The sequence below is a fragment of the Scomber japonicus genome, chromosome 22 (assembly GCF_027409825.1).
Source record: "Scomber japonicus isolate fScoJap1 chromosome 22, fScoJap1.pri, whole genome shotgun sequence".
NCBI lineage: Eukaryota > Metazoa > Chordata > Actinopteri > Scombriformes > Scombridae > Scomber > Scomber japonicus.
This window is the reverse complement of record NC_070599.1, coordinates 23401219-23411218: the sequence shown is the minus strand read 5'-3', so window position 1 is coordinate 23411218 and position 10000 is coordinate 23401219. Positions and strand designations below refer to the sequence as shown.

Here is a 10000-nt window from a genome sequence, read left to right as displayed (position 1 = left end):
TTTCCTCTGTCCTTCTTTCCTTCCTTCCTTCTTTCTCCCTTCCTTCCCCCTTCCTTCCTTCCTTATTTCCTCTGTCCTTCCTTCCTTCCTTCCTTCCTTCCTTCCTCCCTTCCTCCCTCCCTCCCTCCCTTCCTTGACTAGAGAAGCAGAACAAGTAGAAGCTTCGGTTTTGTTTCTTTTTTCATCACATTTTTTGGATTTCTTTACTTCAAATGAGAAGATCTACCTCCCAGCACCTGTAAAGCATGTTAATAATAACGTATTATATCTTGTTTGTTTAATTTGTGCAAAAAGACTGAAGTGAAAACAAACAAAGACTATTTCCTGGCAGGAATGGACTTCCTCATGCTACGCTAAGCTAAACAGGTGCTGGCTCCAGCTTCATACCTGCTGTACAGACACAACATGTGATCTATATCAGCTTAAAAAACAAGTTTAGATTCCTTCTTTTAATTAGTGAAGAGCAGCAAAGCACAGCTGCAACAACAGATGTAGTAGACGCAAAAAACATCAACTGTCAACGCAACAAAACAAAAAAAAAGGAATTTAATCTACTTTGAATCTTTTTCAATGTAAATCAATTTAATCCTCCTGTTGTCCTCAGGTCAGGAAAGGAAGGACGGAAGGAAGGAAGGAAGAAAGGAAAGTAGTAAGGAAGGAGGGAGGGAGGGAGGGAGGGAGGGAGGGAGGGAGGAAAGGAATAAGGAGGGAGGGAGGGAGGGAAGGAAGGGAGGGAGGGAGGAAAGGAGTAAGGAGGGAGGGAGGGAAGGAAGGACGGAAGGAAGGTGGGAGGAAGGAAGGAAGGAGAGAAGGAAGGAAGAAAGGAAGGAAGGAAAGGAGTAGGGAGGGAGGAAAGGAGGAAGGAAGGAGGGAGGGAAAGAAGGAAGAAAGGAAGGAAAGGAGGAAGGAAGTAAGGAGAGAAGGAAGGAAAGGAGTAAGGAGGGAGGGAGGAAAGGAGGAAAGAATGAGGGAGGGAAGGAAGGAAGGAAGGAAAGGAGTAAGGAGGGAGGGAGGGGGGGATGAAAGGAGGAAGGAAGGAGGGTGGGAGGAAGGAAGTAAGGAGAGAAGGAAGGAAGGAAGGAGTGAAGGAAGGGAGGAAGGAAGGAAAGTAGTAAGGAGGTAGGGAGGAATGGAGGAAGGAAGGAAAGGAGGAAGGAAGTAAGGAAGGAAGGAAGGAAGGAAAGGAGTAAGGAGGGAGGTCATTTTCACAAAATAAAACACCTGTTACCTTTTATTAGTAAGAAAACCATAACAATGGTATTGGTGCTTTTATTTTGAAAACAGGAAGCGAACATTCCATTGCTGTAGCTAACTTGAAACCACCGTTTTTTTCAGTTTCAGAAGTTGCGTTGCATCTTGGGTAATGTGAGTGTGAGTAGTAGCGTTGCATCTTGGGTAATGTGAGTGTGAGTAGTAGCGTTGCATCTTGGGTAATGTGAGTGTGAGTAGTAGCGTTGCATCTTGGTAATGTGAGTGTGAGTAGTAGCGTTGCATCTTGGGTAATGTGAGTGTGAGTAGTAGCGTTGCATCTTGGGTAATGTGAGTGTGAGTAGTAGCGTTGCATCTTGGGTAATGTGAGTGTGAGTAGTAGCGTTGCATCTTGGGTAATGTGAGTGTGAGTAGTAGCGTTGCATCTTGGGTAATGTGAGTGTGAGTAGTAGCGTTGCATCTTGGGTAATGTGAGTGTGAGTAGTAGCGTTGCATCTTGGGTAATGTGAGTGTGAGTAGTCAGCTCTTGATGCATCTTGGGTAATGTGAGTGTGAGTAGTAGCGTTGCATCTTGGGTAATGTGAGTGTGAGTAGTAGCGTTGCATCTTGGGTAATGTGAGTGTGAGTAGTAGCGTTGCATCTTGGGTAATGTGAGTGTGAGTAGTAGCGTTGCATCTTGGGTAATGTGAGTGTGAGTAGTAGCGTTGCATCTTGGGTAATGTGAGTGTGAGTAGTAGCGTTGCATCTTGGGTAATGTGAGTGTGAGTAGTAGCGTTGCATCTTGGGTAATGTGAGTGTGAGTAGTAGCGTTGCATCTTGGGTAATGTGAGTGTGAGTAGTAGCGTTGCATCTTGGGTAATGTGAGTGTGGAGTAGTAGCGTTGCATCTTGGGTAATGTGAGTGTGAGTAGTAGCGTTGCATCTTGGGGGTAGATGTGAGTGTGAGTAGTCAGCTCTTGATGCATACTCTAGTAAACCATCCAGGATCTTCTCACATACTCTAAATCACTACGCAGTTATCTCAGCTCAGGTCTAAATATATATCTATAAACCAGGAAGTAGCATCAGAATGAGGAACGCTGATGAAAATAATGATTAAAAAAGTTGACGGTTGTAAAACTATGTGAGGCCGTTCAAAGACACACCCGTACTGCAGTCGGGCACGAACGGCACATTCTTTCAGTTTCAAGCATCAGACGTGTGAAACCTCATCTTTCTTTTTTCTTCTTCTTCTTGATGATAGACTGATAAATGAATGAATGAATGAATAACGCCACAGTTCTCACCTCAAGGCCGCCAGAACAAAGAGGAAGTCTCTACTGAGCACGACTTGAACCGTGGGAAGGAAGTCTTGAAAGACGTCAGTATAAATATAAATGAATGTGTAACTGTATGTGTCACATTTTACACCTGGTTCTATAATATAGACCCAACGTACCAGATGAATAGAAAAGAGGGAGGGGGGGGAGAAAGGAAAAGAGGAAGGAAGGAAAGAAGGAAGGAAGGGAGGAAGGAAAGAAGAAGGAAGGAAGGAAGGAAGGAAAGAAGGAAGGAAGGAAGGAAAGAAGGTAGGAGGGAGGGAGGGAGAAAGGAAAAGAGGAAGGAAGGAAAGAAGGACAGAAGGAAAGAAGGAAGGGAGGAAGGGAAGGAAAGAAGGACAGAGGAAGGGACCCTTTTCCTCCTCCTTTCCTCTGTCCTTAGTAGGAGAGAGGGAGGGAGAAAGGAAAAGAGGAAAGAAGGACAGAGGAAAGAAAGAAGGGAGGAAGGAAAGGAACGAAGGAAAGAAGGAAGGTGAGGAAAGAGAGAGGAAGGAATAAAGGAGGGAGGAAAGAGGAACAGTCGAAACAGACGGGAGACAACAGGAAGTTTAAACTTGTCATGCTTTTCAAACCGCAGCTATGTGAAAAGACGTGTTTCCTAATAGAGGAAGTGAACTCTTCATCTTCATCTTTAGACATTTCTCTCACACTGACGGATTTTAAAAGTTTTGCCGCCTCCAGCCGAAACACTTTTTGGGAAACATCAACCAGTCAGCAGCCAATTAACGTGTTTAACTCGCTACTAGTCACTGCTAAAAAAAGAGCAGAGTTATTTTTTGTTTTTTTAAGGTTTTTGTTTATGCATCTTTCTCCAGAGATCTGAGTATAAATAACAGCCTGTAGTGTTTTCAGCTGTTTCTCTCTCTGGTCTGCTGCCTTTGATAAACATATAACACTAAAGAAAGGAGGGAGGGAGGGAGGGAGGAAAGGAAGGAAGGAAGAATGGAGGGAGGGAGGAACAAGGGAGGAAAGGAAGGAAGGAAGTAAGGAGGGAGGGAGGGAGGTAGGAAGGAAAGGAGTAAGGAGGGAGGAAGGAATGGAGTAAGGAGGAAAGGATGGAGGGAGGAAAGGAAAGAAGGAAGGGAGGAAGGAAGGAAGGGAAGGAGTAAGGAGCTAGGAGAGGAAAGGAGTAAGGAAGAAAGGAGGGAGGGAGGGAGGAAGGAAAGGAGTAAGGAGAGAGGGAGGAAAGGAGGAAGGAAAGGAGGGAGGGGAGGGAGGAAGGAAAGGAGTAAGGAGGGAGGGAGGAAAGGAGGAAAGATGGAAGGAAGGAAAGGAAGGGAACGAAGAAGGAAGGAGTTAAGGAGGCGAGGGACGGAGGAAAGGACAAAGGAATGAATGAAGGAAGGAAGGAAGGAAGGAAGGAAGGGAAGGAGTTAAGGAGGGAGGGATGGGAGGAAAGGACGAAGGAAGGAAGGAAGGAAGGAAAGGAGTAAGGAAGGCGAAAGGGAGAGGAAGGAGGGAGGGTTTATGCATCTTTTCCCAGAGATCTAAGTATAAATAACAGCCTGTGTGTTTTTAGCTGCCTATTACTATTAATTTGTTCATTTGGGAGTCTTTTCCCCCCCAAAACACAGATACAGAGTCACATTTATAACTGCAGGCTGAAAGTAAAAATGAAGCATCTAAAAGGAAAACAACCTCCTCCTCCTCCTCTTCCTCTTGTTCTTACCGGTCCAACATCTTGGTGGTGGCTCTCTCCAGCTTCTCCAGGATCTGCAGCAGCTGAGCGTCGTCGTCACAGAGGCCTCCCCATCCCAGGACCCGAGCCAGGTCGTTACCCGTTCCCAACGGCAACACACCGAGCTGGCACTGCAGAGAGAGAGAGAGAGAGAGAGAGAGAGAGAGAGAGAGAGAGAGAGAGAGAGAGAGAGAGAGAGAGAGAGAGAGAGGGAGCGAGAGAGAGAGAGAGGGGGGGGGGGGGGCAGAGAGAGAGAGAGAGAGAGAGAGAGAGAGAGAGAGAGAGAGAGAGAGAGAGAGAGAGAGGGGGGATAGGAAGGAAAGAAGGAAGGAAGAAAGGAAAGAAGGAATGACGGAAGGACAAAGGAAGGAAGGACAGAAAGAAAGAAGGAAGGAAGGACAGAAGGAAAGAAGGAACGAACGAACGAGGAAAGGAAAGATGGAAAGAAGGAGGGAAGAGAGGAAGGAAGGAAGGAAGGTGTGTGAGTAACAGTTATCGTATGTAGATGAGAGAGAGAGAGGAAAGGAGAGAGAGAGAGAGAGCGAGAGAGAGAGAGAGAGAGAGAGAGAGAGAGAGAGAGAGAGAGAAGAGAGAGAGAGAGAGAGAGAGGCAGGGAGAGAGAGAGAGAGAGAGAGAGGATAGTATCAGTGGCTTTCAACAACACAACATATGATAATGAGGGTTCAGCGTATCGTATGCAAACAGCAGAGCTCGACTGTTTTGTGTATGTAAAACTGAAGCTTGTCTTATCAGCTTTAAATCATAAAGTCAGACGGCACAGATTTGTCTGCATGAAAGAAAGTTATCGTGTTTGGTTTCACACATAGACTGTATAAAAGAAATGGATGTAACATCCGTGACGTCACCCATTGGTTTGTGGACTGCTGCTTGGAAGCCAATAGTTTTGAATCTGGGCAGCGCCATCTTGAAAATTTCAGGTGCATGCTGGGAAAAATAAAAACACGGATTCTACTTATATGGGCATGAGGTGGAGCTATGGGCGGAGCGGGGAGGTTGCTATGGTTGCGAGGGCTGGATCTCGAGGACATTGGTCAATCAACCTGTCAATCAGGACGTAGCCACGCCCTAATGCATACCCTGCTTTATCGTCACATATAAAATCAGGGAGGGCCAAAATGTCCCAAATGAACATCATACTGCATTGAAGAAGGCTTTAAACTAGCGATTGAGACCATAAACACATTTTGAAAAACGTTTACTGAGGTTAGAAATCAAGTGAGAAGTTGGTGAATTCTCCATTGACTTGTATAGAGACGATCGCCCCCTGGTGGCCTTTTGATAGAATGCAGCTCTAAGTTACTTCCTGGTTGGCCTCATTTCAGAGGACCAGAACTCCCCGCCTGGTTTGTACATATTTCTTCCACTGGAACCAACAAGGCAAAAACATTTTGTCTTGATCAAAACATATATCATGTTTTTTTGGTGGTTTTCTGTTACTCTTCTTTGTCCTAATTTAACAAATGTATCCAGAGAAAGCTGGGAACACCACAATGCAGGATTTTTACTACAATAGTACTTAAAGTCTGTGTAAAGTAAGAATAAATATGTGTTCTGAGTTTGACATACTACAGAAAAGTGTGTTGTTAACCACCCTGCCAAATTTAAATGATTAAAAAAAATCACCAAATATATGAAATTAGGCTTCAAAGTTGTGTAAAAATCAGCCTCTTTCTCTGCTCCCAAACGCTGTGGGTGTGGCCTCTGAGTCAGCTGAAGCCCCGCCCCCTACCAAGTGTCACCTGTCAATCAAAGTCACCACCTCTACCAGAAACATGGACGCTAGGTCTAAGAGCTTCCTGCCGCTAACTCAGCTGCTAGCTCAGCGGCTAACTGGCTAACTGTAGTAGTAGTAGTAGTAGTGTGTGCTGAATGTATTTATACTGCTACATATAAACATATATTTTACTTTTTAAACTTATTGTCGTCCTCCCGGGTCAAATTGACCCGCCTGTTTTGACTGTTCTTTCTTTCTTTCTTTCCTTCTTTCCTCCCTCCCTCCTACCTTCCTTCCTTCCTTCTTTTGTCCGTCCTTCCTTCTTTCCCTTCCTTCCATCCTTCCTTCCTGCCTCCTTTCCTTCCTCCCTTCCATCCTTTCTTCCTCCTTCCCTTCCATCCTTTCTTCCTCCCTCCTTCTTCCTGCCTTCCTTTCTTTCCTTCCTCCCTCCCTCCTTCCTTTCCTCCCTTCCATCCTTTCTCCTTTCCTTCCTTCTTCCTCCCTTCCTTCCTTCCTTCCATCCTTCCTCCCTCCTTTCCTTCCTTTCCTTGAGGATAACAGGAGGGTTAAATGAATAAAACTCCAGTAGACGAGTGAGATAGTGACGCAGTAATCCTTTTCTCACAGTGATCTCATCAAAAACAAATATTAAACCTCTTTTCGAGCCATTATTGAAGCTTCTGCCTCCAAGAACATAGATTTATAATTCATCATTCATGTCAAAACCCTTCAGCTGATGTAAATATATTACTACAGGAGGATGAAGACTGATTATACTGTACATCTGCCCTCAAGCTAAAGTCCAATAAAGTGTAAAAATAATAATTAATAAAAGTCTGAATCCGAGAGGCGTGATTTTAATCGTGACATTTGTCGTGACATTTATTCCTCCTAAATTGAATTAACTTCAAATTAAAAGCATGTAATAAAATGAAGGCATTCAATTATTTTGATAATTTAATAACATTGATTAGTTGAGGTGAGCCGTGGAGCATTTCTGACTGTGGCGGCTTCTCTCTTCACCTCCTGTCCTCCGCTGGAAAAGATTTAATTACGGCTTTCTCTCCATTTCTTTTTTGCTCGAGTAAAGTCAAAATATCTAAAAATTACCACAATAAAAGCATGCAAAGAAGAAGATATCATAATCAAGATACCATATCAGGCAGGAAATGGTACAAAAAGCCATAATACATTTTATTAAACCTGATTAAATGCTAATAAAAGATCCTTAATTATATATATATTTTTGATGCTTTTATTTTGAAATAATGTTTGAATTGAAACCTGTGACCCCAGCTGGAAAACTATCACTATAATGTATAACAGGTAGCTCACTGCTTTCTCTTCTTCTTCCACATTTACCTTCCACATCAGTATTATATCATAATTATATATTTTTTTTAAGCTTTTATTTTGAAATAATGTTTGAATTGTAAACTGTGACCCCAGCTGGAAAACTATCGCTATAACTATAATTTAACATTAAAGCTCAAAAAGGTAGCTCACTGCTTTCTCTCCTTCCTCCACATTTACCTTAACACATCATTATTATATCTATATATATATAGTTTTATGCTTTTATTTTGAAATAATGTTTGAATTGAAACCAGTGACCCCAGCTGGAAAACTATCACTATAATTTATAACGTTAAAGCTAAAAAAGGTAGCTCACTGCTTTCTCTCCTTCCTCCACATTTACCTTAACACATCATTATTATATCTATATATATATAGTTTTATGCTTTTATTTTGAAATAATGTTTGAATTGAAACCAGTGACCCCAGCTGGAAAACTATCACTATAATTTATAACGTTAAAGCTAAAAAAGGTAGCACACTGCTTTCTCTCTTCCTCCACATTTACCTTAACACATCAGTATTACATCATCCTCCTCCTCCTCATCCTCCTCCTCCTCCTCTTCTATGTTCTCACCTGTTTATGGAGGTTGAGTTTATCCAGCTCTGAGAGCACCCAGCCCACGCTGCCGTCTCCTCCGCACACCAGGATACGAAACGTCACAAACTTCTGGAAAAGGCGGAGGCTGAGTAGAGGAGGAAAGAAGAGAGAAATTACAAAATAAAAGCATCAATACATGTGTTATAAAACTAGACGCTCCCTGAAGTGAAGCAACTAAACTGTATTTACTAATCTAAACTCTGGTGAATGTTTAGAAAAGTACCCGAGCTCCGGTCCTCCGTTCATCAGGTCGAACACTTGAGCGGGGTGAGGAGCTGCTTGAACTTGCGGAGGAACTTGACCCCTTGGTTGTCTCCGCTTTTAGAGTTGCAGAGGACGAGGAGGGGGCTCGAGCACGACGCCGAGGTGGCTTTCCAGAAGCCTGAGAGAGAGGAAGGGAAAGGAGGGAGGGAGGGAGAGAAAGATACATTCATGCTCTTAGATTCATGTATTTAGGAAGGACAAAAATGTTTAAAATCACACTTTATTTTGAAAAAAGGATGTAATCTGTTCCAAAATTGTACATTTCTGATCTAATATTTGTTTTATGTAATATGAATATCTAAATTATGTTAAAACAAGATAAATATTGCCCTAAATTTTTTAATAAAAAATAATAATTGCTACAATTTAATAATAATAATTGCTATAATTAGAAATAAAATTAAAATGATGTAATAAAATAATATAATAAAATAAAAATTGATAATTGCTATAATTTAATAATGATTTCTATAATTAGAAATAAAAATAATATAATAAAATAATATAATACAAATAATAATTTAATAATAGAAATACTTGCTATAATTTAATAATAATAATTGCTATAATAAAAAAAAACTTAGTATAATTTAAATAATAATACTATAATTTAAAAACAGAAATTTTTATAAAAATAAATCATTGCTATAATTTCATAATAGTCATAATTGTTATAATTAAAAAAAAAAAACCCTACTGTATTTTAAAAATAATAATAGTTATAATTAATTTAAATTATTATATTTTGCATCATCATCCAATATAATGGATCGAGAAGATTTGTTTGAAATTGAGCGACATATATAGGAGTTAAAAGGTCTGAATCTACTTTATAGTCCATCGTCGTGTGTGTGTGTGTGTGTGTGTGTGTGTGTGTGTGTGTGTGTGAGTGTATGTGTGTGTGTGTGTGTGTGTGTGTCTCACCATCTGAGTCGATGCTGTTAAGTGCAGTAGGAGGGATGATTGACACTCGACATTGACCCAAGGGACACACCTTCCCCATTTGTTCTTTACAGCTGTTGTGTACCTGCGTGCACAAACACACACACACACACACACACACACACACACACACACACACACACACACACACACACACACACACACACACACACACACACAGACACATACACACACACACACACACACACACACACACACACACACAGTCAGCGGTCTCCATAGTAATTCTATATTTCTGTAGAAGCAGAAAGGTCATTACATCCCTCTGAAACCAACCAAATGTCAGTTTTATAACCTTTACAAATACCACTCTGATTTATTTGTGTACGTGTGTGTGTGTGAAGTGTGTGTGTGTGTGTGTGTGTGTGTGTGTGTGTGTAAGCGTTTGCCTTGAAGACTCAAAGCAGTATCAGCCTTTTCTAAGTAGGAAAAGAGTAAAGTTGCTTCTCTGCAGCTCAGTTTGAGTCTGGAAGAAACTTTAATGCTGATATGACTTGTTAAGGAAGGAGGGAAGGAAGGAAGGAAGGAAGGAAGGAAGGAAGGAAGGGAGTAAGGAGGGAGGGAGGAAAGGAGTAGGGACAAAAAGAGGAAGGAATTTAGGAGAGAAGGAAGGGAGGAATGAAAGGAGGAAGGAAGGAAGGAAGGAAGGAAAGTAATAAGGAGGGAGGGAGGAAGGAAGTAAGAAAGGAAGGAAGGAAGGAAGGAGGAAGGAGGGAAAGAAGGAAAGGAAAGAAGGAATGGAGGAAAGAAGGACGGAGGAAAGAAGGAAGGGAGTGAGGAAGGAAAAGATGAAGAGAGGAAGGAAGGAAAGGAGGGAAGAAGGAAGGAAAGGAGGGAGGAGGGAATGAGGGAAAGAAGGTTAGGAATGAAGGGAGG

General features: G+C 41.9%; 1 protein-coding gene across 1 annotated transcript in view; it reads right to left on the bottom strand.

Moving 5' to 3' along the window:
• The window catches only part of si:dkey-172j4.3 (diacylglycerol kinase eta), a 121386-nt gene that overhangs the window by 25214 nt on the left and 86172 nt on the right, over window positions 1–10000 (bottom strand). Inside the window, 4 exon segments of the mRNA XM_053343169.1 lie at window positions 4197–4336; window positions 7874–7982; window positions 8121–8166; window positions 8169–8279. Coding sequence (XP_053199144.1) covers window positions 4197–4336; window positions 7874–7982; window positions 8121–8166; window positions 8169–8279 — 406 coding nt within the window.